The following is a 12,380-nucleotide window of genomic DNA, read 5'->3' on the forward strand; positions in this document are numbered from 1 at the left end:
TTGTTTTCACTAGAAGACCTCAATTCAGGTATTCCCCACTTTTTAACTCGGTGTATTCCTGGAAACCATATTTTTAAGTGCACACCAAAAAGACTCATCGTATTTCCCTATAGGAATAATAACTAGAATTTGTAGTGTCCTTCCTATGTATGCAGATACTGTTGTAAGGGTTTTACATGCGTTAACAATCCTCACAGCAAGCTCATGAAATAGATACTGTTATCCTAATTTGACATATGAAAAAACCGAGGCACAGGGGGATTAAGTAACTTGCCTGCGGGCCACACAGCTAGTTAATGGGGACACCAGGATTTATTTTAGGCAGTTGGACTTCAAAGCTTGAATAATTAAACCACTATAATCTGTGGTTAATATGTATATATAAACAATGTTAAAACATTATTGTGGCTTTTAAGTAAAGATTTACCATCTAGATATGACCAAGAATATATCGTAAAAGCAAAGACATGTTTATTTATTCAATGTCAATAATTCCAAAACTTGATAATTGGAGAGAAAAATATTCTGATTCTGCTAAAATGGGAATGACCATGTCCATCAGATTGATTATGCAAAGGCCTCAATATTGTATAAAGCAGGTAAGATACACCTTTTCTGTGACATCAGTTTGATTGTGAATGATATGCTAGTAAAAATGTACCAAAATTTTCATTTAAATCTCTAGTTTGGAGTTTAGAAAGCTGTTTGTGAATTTGAATGGCCCAGTTGTCTCAGTGAGACTCCCGAGAAAACGTGCACCAGCATTTTCTTTTACCTTCACTTCTGCGGGATAGTGTATGTGGGGGCTAGTGTTCCAGATTAGTAGTTTTTACACCGGTTTTCTGGCTTCCATGGGTCTGCTGAAAAGTAGTTAAGTATCTTGTTGGGGGAATCCAGTGGTCTGGGTGGCTTTGGCTGAAGGCCGGAAAGTGGTTACTTCTTTCTAGGTGAATCTGGTGGAGTTCTGGGGTTAATGTGGAAGGTCCCTCTGAATCCTGTTTGTCTGTGTTGCACTAAATCCCTGGGGCGGTGAGAATAGTTTGGTTAATGGATCACTAAGTATTATGCTCTTGTATGTAAAACCTTTAATAGCAATACCCATATAGCTCATTCTTTTGTCTTTTCCTCCCCGGCCCTCTCCCTCCTTCTCTCTCCCTGGATCCCTCCCTGTCTGCAGCACAGACCCTGGATCCTGGGGGCATATGGAATATGGGCCTCCTGGTGTGTGCTGGGGGCCCATGGCACGGCCATTATTTTTCTCCACACCCTCATCTCCTTCTGTGTAGCCCAGTTCCGGTCGCTGGTCCTCACATGGCTCTGTTCTCTCCTCCTGCTCTCCACACTGAGGCTGCAAGATGTGGAGGAAGTCAAGGTAAGTGTCGCTGTTTTACCCTTGGAAGGAGACGCTGTCTTTGGCAGAGCTTCCATTAGGAAGATGCCTTGTTTTTAGCCAAGAGTCAATTGACGAAGCATGGTGGGGGTCCCCCTAGTGGCCATGTGGGGTTGGTACATGTGAGTCCTGGTGTGTGGCATTCTGCAGTCTTGTCTTTTGGATCTATGTCCTAGCCATCTAAGGCTGCCCAGGGTGGACCTTGTACCTCTTTTCCCAGTTTAGTAGGTGTGGGTGGTGCCAGATGTTGCAGGAACAGAGGGTAAGGAATAGTGGGAAAAGAAAATAGTCTTCTCTGCATTTAACAAAAACTCATCTGTACGGTGCTCTACAATTTATAGGAAAATTTCACATTCCTTATCTCATCCAATGCCCATGATGGCCCCTGAGACAGATAAGGCAGGTGTTTTCCTGGCCCAGAAAATCTTAGGTAGTTTTGATATTCTTTCTTTAGTCATCATGGAACTGAAATTCTGCAGTGTCTTTATTTTAGTTCACTTGTTCATTCGCTCATGCAGTGATTCAAATGACAGCACGTGGCAAGGTCATGGGAAAGAACATGATGGGAAAGCTGAGCCAGTGGATGACCTGGTTCCTCTGCTCTTCGAGTGACTGTCTTTCCTACTCGTGAGACTGGGGATAGTCATTTAACCTGAGTCTCAATTTCATCATTTCGAAAATGGAAGTAATAGGTGCTCTGTGTTCCCCACGGAGTTGTTCTGAGACTCTAATAAGATGATACCTGTTAAGGATTTTGTAAAAATGATAGGCTTTTGAAAATTCAGTTATTTTTTCTGTTATATTATCTTAGTTTTTCTTCACTCTCACCAATAGATTGGGGCTAACACTTTAAGCACATATGTTAAAAATCTGGGCTTAAGAGAGAAAGTAGGGTAAAAGCTTCAATGGTAATTATCATTTGTTTGGGGATAGTTAGTATCACTTGTGGGTATTGATGGTGAATAAATAGTCCATTTATTGTGTAGACTAGAGATTTGAGAAATACTGCCTGAGGGGAACAAATGACCAGAAACTTGTTGCTTTGGGTTTTCATGCTTTTGCACACATCGTTCTCTCAGTCTTACTTGGTGGCTGCTACAGTCTGGGGCATGGAATAGGAACTCTTCAGTGCTTAGTTTTTCTGTGGAAAGCCCTAAAAGTGTCCCCATGCATCACATTCACCATTCCTCCCTTTGTCCCAGTTTTCTATCTTGTATTCCCATAAATTGTTCTTCTCATTAAAAAAAAATACCTAAGTATTATGGAAAATATAGAAGCATGATGATTATAAAATGAGCCATAATTTTATTCCTGGTTATACTGTTTAGATTTTACCATACATTTTTAGTACATGCTTGTTATTTTTCTCTCCTGTATGAGAATTTAGATACATGGAGGGTAGGGTCTGTTTTTCTTTTCTTTCTTTCTTTTTTTAATAATTTTTAAATTTCTTAATAATATATAATGTATTATTAGCCCCAGGGGTACAGGTTTGTGAATCGCCAGGTTTACACACTTCACAGCACTCACCATAGCCCATACCCTCCCCAGTGTCCATAACCCCACCACCCTCTCCCTACTCCCCTCTCCCTGGCCACCCTCAGTTTGTTTTGTGAGATTAAGAGTCTCTTATGGTCTGTCTCCCTCCCGATCCCGTCTTGTTTCATTTGTTCTTTTCCTACCCCGAAACCCCCATGTTGCGTGTCCACTTCCTCATATCAGGGAGATCATATGATAGTTGTCTTTCTCTGATTGACTTATTTCGCTAAGCATAATACCCTCTAGTTCCAAGGGACTGTTTTTCTTGACTGTGTTTCTAAAGCTTCTTTGGCAGATAGTCCTCACCTACATGTGGAGCCAAATGAATAATAGAAGAACAAAAGGAAAAATACGTTGAAGGCAGGAATCCCATATGCCATTCATAAGCCTCCGTCTGCCTTCTGAATTGCTGGAGGAACTGTCAAAGTCCCCACTGGCTGTAGTTCACCTGCATGTCAAGATGAATCCGAGAGCTGTGTCTCTGGGAGAACATTCATTGTAGTGCATCAGGCCTAATGCTACATGGATGGATGGTGGTAGAGACACTCGGCCGCCCGTGCTCATTAACTCCTTGCTCCAGTCACCAGGGAAATTTACCTGCTGCCTCTTTACGGGACAGCTGGTCTACCTGTGGAACTGATCTCCTTCCCAGGGGCCTAGATGCTGTCCTTCTTTGACGCTCAAGGGCTGTTCTCTTTTGGGACTTTGCAGAGAGGCTGGTACCAGACAGAAAACGAGTACTACTTGCTGCAGTTCACGCTGACCGTGCGCTGTCTGTATTACACCAGCTTCAGCCTGGAGCTCTGTTGGCAGGAGGTGCCCTGCGGGAGGAGCTTCTACTCCTTTCCCTGGCTGGTGGCCTATGTCTTCTACTACCCTGTCTTCCACAACGGGCCCATCCTCAGCTTCCCGGAGTTCATCGACAAGGTAGGGCCCCCTTGGGACTGGGCTGATATTCTGTAGATCAAACCTCTGTCCTTACTGGTCATGGCCATGCAGGAGACACCTGAGGCTCTGCATTCCAGGGGGCCCACAGATTGAAAATACATGGTTGTTGTGACTGCTTACATAGTAAATGAAATACTTAGGGGGAGTATGTATTTGAAATGAAGGTCTATCTGTCTCTTGGGCCTGTTGGGTCAAGGAACCCTCCCCCCTACCCCCGACTCTTCAGTGGTCTCTGGCAACCAGGATTAGTAACTGGGCATAGCAGGGAACTTAGAGTGGATATCCACTGTTGGGAGGTCCCGGGGAAAGAAAAAATTAGATTCTGATGGTATTACTTGGAAAAGTGGAAAGAGAAACTGTCTAAGCTGTTGGTTGGCAAATACCATGTTGTCTTTTATTGTCACAAACTGCTAATGAAATAACTCTGTCATTGCCTGGGGAACTGCTCAGGGTGACTAGGTAAGACAGCACAGTGGAGTTAGAGTTGGACAGTAGTGGTGTGTTTTGGGCTCCCAGTGCCTGTTTCTGCTCAGGACCCAGCTTCCCTGCAGCCTTGTCTGAACCTCCTGTCAAGCTCCCTTCGTCATTCCTACCTCCTTCTCCCTCCTACTTAGAATTTTCCTTCTCGTGCTGCAGCCAGCCTAATGGAACATGTTTAGGAAACCGATCATACCTAAAAGCTATGTTTCTTGAGGGACAGTTCTACCTCCCACCACGAAAACAAAACAGTCTCGATGGAGGTGGGAATAAGAGCGCAGGTGCACACACGTACGTGCACACACAGCACAGCCTCTGTGCACACAGAGCATAGCACATGCCTGTGCACAGCTCACACATGCACACACACGCACAAACGCACACACATATACATACACACGCCTGGGATGAGGTCCAAGTGCAGGGCCAGCAGTACTGATACGTATTTCCAAAGCGCAATGTGGAAGATGCCCCCTGGAAAAGTAACAGAGTTCTTAGAAATCCCATGTTCTGTCTTAAAAATCCCACACAGGTATTCATTATACTCAAAAGTGTATTTCATTATACACTTTTATATTGTGTATTTATCTATACATTATACACTTGTATATTTCATATACACATAACAATAATGTGCAGTTTAAGAATTGCCAATTAAATTATTTAACTCTTTTATCCTCCATAAATCTTCAAGTGAAATTCATATTCTAGGCAGATACGTGTTTAGCATATGGTTTCTCATACCTCAGTTTGGGTTACATATGATCATTCTTCTGTCCTGAACTAACTTGAAGTTTACCTTTGAAAATTATGTTTTAAATTATTGTGTGGAAGACAGGTGGTTAGCCATGGCAGCTGATGTTCTCACAGTGTGGCCTTAGGAGCAGCAGCAGAAGGATCATCTGGGAACTTGTTAGAAATTCAAATTCTTGGGCCCCCACCTCAGATCTGGTTCAGACACTCTGGGGTGGGGCCCAGCAACTGATTTTAATAGGCCTTCCCTGTGATTCTGCTGCCGGCTCAAGGTTGAGAACCACAGTTCTGAGTTCCCCGGCCGAGTCGGGGGCTGGAGGCTGGGGGTGACCAGGTTTCTTCCTGTAGGGACTCAGGTGTGGAGATGCTGCTTGCAGCTGTATCTTACCCCTCTCTTTTTCACTCCTTTCAAAATGGGAGCACTTGCTAAAAGCAGAGAACTCACAAGGCAAATTGAAACCTTTCTCTGTGGTCTGGGAAGATTCATAGGAAAGTCAGTCTAGAAAAGGCAAAATGTTTAGTACGCTGCAGGGCAAGTAAAGACAGCCGTTAGGGTTCTGCAGGTATAGACAGTCCTAATGGGGCACTGACCCCCTGTGAGAAAAATGGGTTTTGAAGGGGAGCGATTAGCTAGGAAGCTAAGCTGGTAGTGAAAGAATTACTTCTTGGAGGCCACGAAGAAAGAAGCTTCTAGGAGGGGAAGAAAGCCAAATGGAAGAACTTATAAGCACGTTTGCTCTGAACGAGTGTGTGAGTGAATGAATGAATATAACATGAAGTGACCAATACTGACATTCAGAGTTCTTAGGTTGATCAAGGAGAGCCCGAGAATGAGGCTCTGCCACCAGGGGGCAGCAGAGCCCCACCATGGAAACCAACTGGAAGGCCAAACTGATTGATAAAATGACAGTACCAGGCACACCGTGGGGAAAATGTGTCTTTCACCCAAGTTTTTAAGTATGTAAATAGCATCCACAAGATGAGGGAAGCACAGAAGAGGTGTCCTGTGTGAAGTAAGGCATGTGAAATTTGCACGTTGATCATGAGCAGGTATAAATTTGCCTGTTAAAAGGCCACAGTACCTTAGCTTGAAGGCCATCTCAGACAGCATTTGGAGTTTGAGGAACACGTGCCCTGTTTATTTGACAGACAGAGATCACAAGTAGGCAGAAAGGCAGGCAAAGAGGAGAGGAAGCAGGCTCCTCGGTGAGCAGAGAGCCCGATGCAGAGCTCGATCCCAGGACCCTGGGATCATGACCTGAGCTGAAGGCAGAGACTTTAACCCACTAAGACACCCAGGCACCCTGCCCCATTTATTTTTCTCCCGTGGTCTGTGGAACTCGGAAACTCTGGTCCCGTGGTCTGTGGAACTCAGCTAGGGCTGATGCTAGAGGACGGGCTGGCTGGGGGCAGGTTTAATCAGCAGAGGCACTTACACACAGAGGCACTTACACACAAGGCTTGTTTATTCACTTAGCCTGGAGCCTGGGGCCCCCACTTCTTCCTCTGAGCAGGCTGAATTGTGCAGTGGGGGCTGGCGTGGGGGAGGACAGTGAGGCAGAGTGTGGTAGACCAGGGGGCTTTTCCTCACTGAGGGCTGTGCTCCCAACCCCAGTGGACAAACTAGTGCTCCGACAGTTATCTTACCTGGCGGCTAAGGGCAAAGGCCCTGGAGCCCAACCCTGTTGTCAGGGTTTGAATTCCTGCTTTGCTCTGACTTGAGAACGTTTGGTGAATTATTTGCCTTATTTGTGACTCTTGTTACCTTATCAGTGAAATGAGAAGAATAATTGTATCTCCATCACAGGATTGTTACAGGATTAAGTGATTTCCTATAGGTAACGTAGCTAATGCTGTGAGGTGTTAATGATTACTGTTACTGTTGTTTGCCGGAAGCAGCTGGCAATTCTGGGGAAGCTGTTGGAGGAGGTCATGAGGCTCTCTCTGACTGCTGGTTGACCCACAAGCTGAACCCAGGCAATCGGAGGCTCCTCATGCCTTCCCATCCTTAGAGTGTGCATTCCACCTGCTGTTCCCCACTAGGAGCTATTTCAAGGACACAGACTTGAGAGAGTAAGGTGTCACTGAGAACCTCTGAACTGAATATGTGATTGAACCCAGTTAAGGCCTCTCTATAAACTTTTAAGATGGGGTAGGCAGGGGTGGAGATTTGTAGCTATTCGAGACCTGCCTTGTGTGTAAGTTCCTCTGCTCATTACACCTGCCACCTACCAATCCGGAGTGCTCTGCATCTTCGTTTTCTCCCTCCCTCCCCATAGAGGGGCCAGTTTCTGATTTTACCCCAGGAAGCTCCCAGGGTTGTGAACTAACATAGGTTTAGGCCAGATCCAAGACCCAGGGTGTCCTGTCACATTAGTGGGCATGGCAGCACGGGATCCTGGGCAGTGGCCGTTCTTGGCCTTAGAAGGGGCCAGTGTGTCAGTTCTGTCTCTTCAGGAGAGAGAGGCAGGGGGTCGCTGTAGGTGCCAGGGTAGGCCCAGCCCTTGAGTGTCTAGGGTCGGTAAGAGATGGGCAGGCAGGCCGAGTCCCAGATGCCGCTCAGGGTTTGGGGTAGGCTATGGCTCTGGAGACCACCTGGAATAACACAGACTGTAATTCATAACAGCCACTGGCCCCTGCTCCAAGCCAGACTTGGTATGTGCGAACTCCTTCATCCTTATAGCCGCTGGACAAGAGGGGCACTCTTGTTACCACCACGTCACAGACGGTGACACAGGGACAAAAAGTGGCTACTTGAATGCAGATCAGGGTGGAAGGCAGCCAGCCCCACAGGAGTTAGAGGACGTGGTGTCACCTGGTGGACATCTGGGTCTGAAGGCTCAAGCTGGCTAGAGCAGGTCCCAGTCCTGCGGCAGCTGCTTTTGGCTGCGGGATCCCACCAGCTGTAGTCTGGATTCCTGGGGAGGGGGAGAGGAGGGCTTATTGCAGAAGGCTTGTTGGGAGTAGGGTAGTGTCTGTGACCATGGATTGGAGAGCCGTTCCTCCATCACAAAGGATATGACTCCTGGCTGTGGTGCCCTTGACCTAAGTGCAGAGGTGGGAGCAGAGTTGGCACAGTCGAACCCTGGCTCCAGGGAAGACTTTGGCTGGTGCGCTTAAGTATCTGTATTATTAGTGTATGAAGGAAAAGAACTGTCATCTTTGAGAACTGTCATCTTTAGTCATCAGACTGTCTTTGAGAGGCTTCGACATTCCTTTTTATGCAATTTGCATGAAATGAGGTTTTGAAATATAATGTGTTTTAAAATGCACTTTGCAGATGAGTTAATGTGTATTTTTTAGTGGAGGCTTAACTAAAAATTCCCACTGATGGCAGTTTCTAGTGGTCTGAAGGTTGGCACTCCCTGAGTTTGAGATCTTGCAAATGAAATGCTTGCATGCAGACAAGAGAGCAACCCTGCTCATTAGGTGAGCTGTGTATGGCATATCTTTTCTTTCTGCTGGATCGACAAGGGACAAATGCTGAATTTTTGTTTTTAAATAAAAGGGAGTCAACTAGATTGAAGGTATAAATGGACTGAATCCCATGACTCTAAAGAAAGATGAATAACCATTTTTTAAAGTACAAGCTAATAGAATAAAAAACTGGATTGTTTTCCTTCTCCTGTATTCACTTGTATGATTAAGGAAGATAGTTCTGTTCCTCTGAGCGAGGAGGCATCCAGCATCAAAAAGGGGGCATTGCAGAGAAAAGTCCAGCCCTTCTGGTCCAGTGGTGACACATAATTATATTAAATTATTAATTATATTATTATATAATATAATTATATAATATTAATTATATTATTAAACCGGGTAGGGAAGTTTTGCCCTGGGGAGAGTAGATAAGCCATTATTGGGAAGCCAATCAGCCACAAAATGCACCTCAGGTTTTTCCTTAATTACAGATATTTGTGTCATTTTAGACTGCACATTGTTTGGGGAGGCTAAGGCAGGCCTCTGAATTGAACTTGAATGGCAATTGCCTGGAGCTAAGAGGTGATTGGGTAGACATGTTTTCCTGATTGCCTGGTGGGGCTCCCCTCCCGTCCGGCTGGTTCTCTGCTCTTGGGGCTGGGGCTGCACACTCAGTGATGCTCTGAGGCCTCAGGTACAGGTCGGGTCTTCAGGGGACCTGAGCTTGGGGTGGGCTTGCGCTTGGGCCCATGTGCCTTGTGCAGAGTTGCTTATTGAGAAACTGGAGACGTTCTGTTGTGTGAAGATTGTGTTCTATCCATACTGCTTCTGAGGCCGTTATCCTGTTCAGCTGGGAACTTACTTTCCTCCAGGAGTGTGGCACCAGAAAAGGGCTACCTGTGGTCTGGAATGGTTTATGTGCCTCTTCATGTCTTAGCTGAGCTGACGGCCTTGGTGAGAACTCTTCCGGTCCCCACAGACCAATGGACACTGTGTTCATAATTGTTTCCTCATATGTTGATGGCAGTGAGGTCAAAATGAATCTTCTTTAGAGAGCTGGAAAAGAATGAACAAAGAGGACCTCAGTATATAAGTAAGGAAATCAACCGGTGAGGTGGGAAGTTGAGGAAAAATAAAGATAGGTCCATTGTAGGAGAGCAAGCAGAATACTTACCCTTAGAGGACGCTGGGCTGCGAGATCCTGCAGCTAGATACTTTATAGAAGAGTGAAGAAGTAGAGGACCTTGCCTCATCCATAGAGAAAACCCGAGTCTTCACAGTATCTTGACATTCTATTACTTTCCCCTTATTACAAATAATAACCAGTTGTCAAAAGCAATCTAAAAATCTTACCAAAAAAATACAATCATTGTTGCCATTTTGGTATGTATCTTTCCAGGATTCCATTATTTACGCACACTAAAAAAAGTTTTTATGGCTACATGATATTGAGGTGGACTCATGCATTTGACCAGCCTCCTCCTGCTGGACATTTGGGTTCTTTCCTTTTCTTCTCAGTTCAGTTACAGATGTGATGTTTGGTAGATATCTCTGCCTGGAGGCTTTTCCCATCCATTGGCCTGCAGATCCACGGCTGCAGACGCTGTGTGGTCCTGCAGAGCGTGCACACTTGTGCGCATTCAGAGGAAAACCGCCCTCACGTTATGCCTGGAAGGGGATGTGCACTGGGTCGTGTAGTGCAGCTGCGATTGCGGTTGGCTGTGATCTTTGTGGGTCTGCAAGGCCCTGATGTGCCCAGTCCTCTTCCAGGAAAACCCTTCCCAGATGACCTGGGAGATCCCTCCCAGCAGTTACCATTGCTTCTAACAAGGCAGCTTGGTAAGGCTGGGCAAAATACCTTCCGAAGGCCAGCTGTGGAAGGCAAACAGAAGGGAAATTCCCTTGATCAATTTACATTACAAAACTATTAAGCCAAGGAGCTTTCCTTGGTGTAGCTACCCACGCAGATGGAAAAGGGAGCAAGCCATTGTGCAGGTTATTGCGATGTCGCTAAGGAAGCCAGAATTTCTGAAGCTGACATCTTTTGCTGAGAGGACGGGTTGAGAAAGTGGTAGAATGTGTGGTCAAATGGAATAAAATAAACACCCTGGCATGAAGATTACCCTCCCTCTCTGAGAGCAGTGCCTATCACCCCTGACTGCAGCGGGACCCCTGCACCTTTGATGTTCAAGACCTGTGGAAGCCCCCAGAGGCCTTAGGAATGGGTCTTTCCTGTTCGGGGAGCGTCTGCTGGAGCCCAGATTGTCAAAAGCTAATTCACGTCCATTTCTTCTGCCAGCAAATGTTTGCGGATTCAACTTCATCATTTATGCATTAGTTTCACCTCTGCATTACAAGGCAGGCTTCTGTCTACTAAAATCTTGTCAGAGAAGGTCCCGGAACACTCATGTGCTCTCTCTTGTGTTTGCGCGTTGGTCTAGTGGTGTACGGCTGAAACTGAATTCACACACATTTTATAAGGTGCTTATGCGTTTCAGCATCTGTGTGTTTTAAACTATTGTGTGTCCCTAAACAGCAGGCAGTGAGGCAAGACCCAGAACCTGGGTCCTCTGATCAGACTCGTTCTATGTTGTCCATATGTGTTGAGTGAACTCTCAGTAGTCTGTCTATGGCCATGAATAACCCAAACATCCTTCTCTCACCTTCAGTGTTTGGTTCTGAGCTGTGTCCTAATTCTGCCCTGTAGCTGGTAGTTGGGATGCCATGAGGGAAGAATGTGAAGAAGACCCAGTAGGAGGCCTATAAGCTACCAGATACTACCTACCAATTAGCCATTGCTTTTTATAGGCCAGGTGCTGTGCTTAGTACTTCACAGAAGCTACCATATTTAGTCGTGACCATTTATTTTCACTTTACATATGAGGAAATCAAGCCTCAAGAGAGATTAAGTAACCCGCTCAGGATCACACAGCTGTGTGGTATGTGCTAGAGTCTGATCCCCATTCTTACTACAAAGTCCACATCCCTAAACTGTCACACTGCACTGTGTGCTGAGCAGACTTGTCCCACATACTGTCCCTGTTTGTGTTCATTCTGCCTTGTTTCAAAAGCAATTGCAGGTAAGATGACACACCCACATCGGATTTTTCCCTTGTTCTCAGGTTCTGTCTCATTCTCCTGTGACCCCTCCTGACTTGGCCCTACTTTTACCAGCCTTCCAGTGTGGGTGGGTGATGGATGAAGACAGGGTGACACCTGAGCCCAAGGAGACTCCAAGGTCCTGAGGGAGAGTACGTCAGGTACTGCCCTCCACGCTGGTGTTTGCAGAGCTGTTGCTGGGGTGAAGGGCTGCAGAACCCCTCCTGGTTCTTGGCACGAGGCTAGCTCGTTGATCCCACCCACGCTGGGGGGTGACTTTTCCACCCAAGAACAATGCATAACTAATCCAGCCCTGTTTGGGTAGATAGAGCACTCATGTTTGTGAGGAGGACTGGGAATACTGTCTAGGGGACTCTTCGGAAGGCTGGAAAAGCGAAGGCACAATCTAATGACTTCTTTTGTTTCCACTTTAGATGCAGCAGCAAGAGTACTGCTCGCTGAAGTCCAACCTTTCTGCCTTTGCGGTGGGGCTGGGTCGCCTCCTCTGCTATTGGTGGCTGGCTGAGCTGATGGTTCACCTCATGTACATGCACGCCATCTACAGCAGCGCCTCCCTCCTGAGGGCGGTCTCTTGTTGGACCTTAGGTAATGCTGGCGGTTACTGTCTGGAACAAGCCGCAGGAGGTAGCTTCAGCCTGAGGCTGGACGGGGCAGACAGGGTGTGGTTGCCTTGAGCAAACACCCCCCCCCCCCCACCTTGTTCCTCTTGTGGCTGAGATGATGCCTGGGAGGGGGC

The 12,380-nt window shown here is 46.3% G+C and overlaps 1 protein-coding gene across 6 annotated transcripts in view; it reads left to right on the forward strand.

Moving 5' to 3' along the window:
* Positions 1-12,380, forward strand: part of HHAT (hedgehog acyltransferase) — a 335,352-nt gene that overhangs the window by 61,460 nt on the left and 261,512 nt on the right. For 4 of the 6 annotated variants that reach the window (XR_006815465.1, XM_045982015.1, XM_045982017.1 and 1 more), the window contains 3 exons: positions 1,178-1,372; positions 3,641-3,856; positions 12,058-12,229. Coding sequence is in view for 5 of the 6 variants with exons in the window: in XM_045982015.1 (XP_045837971.1) it covers positions 1,178-1,372; positions 3,641-3,856; positions 12,058-12,229 (583 nt within the window). In the remaining variant the exon portion in view is untranslated. The remainder of the gene's footprint in view (positions 1-1,177; positions 1,373-3,640; positions 3,857-12,057; positions 12,230-12,380) is intronic. The other 2 variants (XM_045982019.1, XM_045982020.1) reach the window with 2 other exon arrangements.

Source organism: Meles meles, chromosome 17 (assembly GCF_922984935.1).
Source record: "Meles meles chromosome 17, mMelMel3.1 paternal haplotype, whole genome shotgun sequence".
NCBI lineage: Eukaryota > Metazoa > Chordata > Mammalia > Carnivora > Mustelidae > Meles > Meles meles.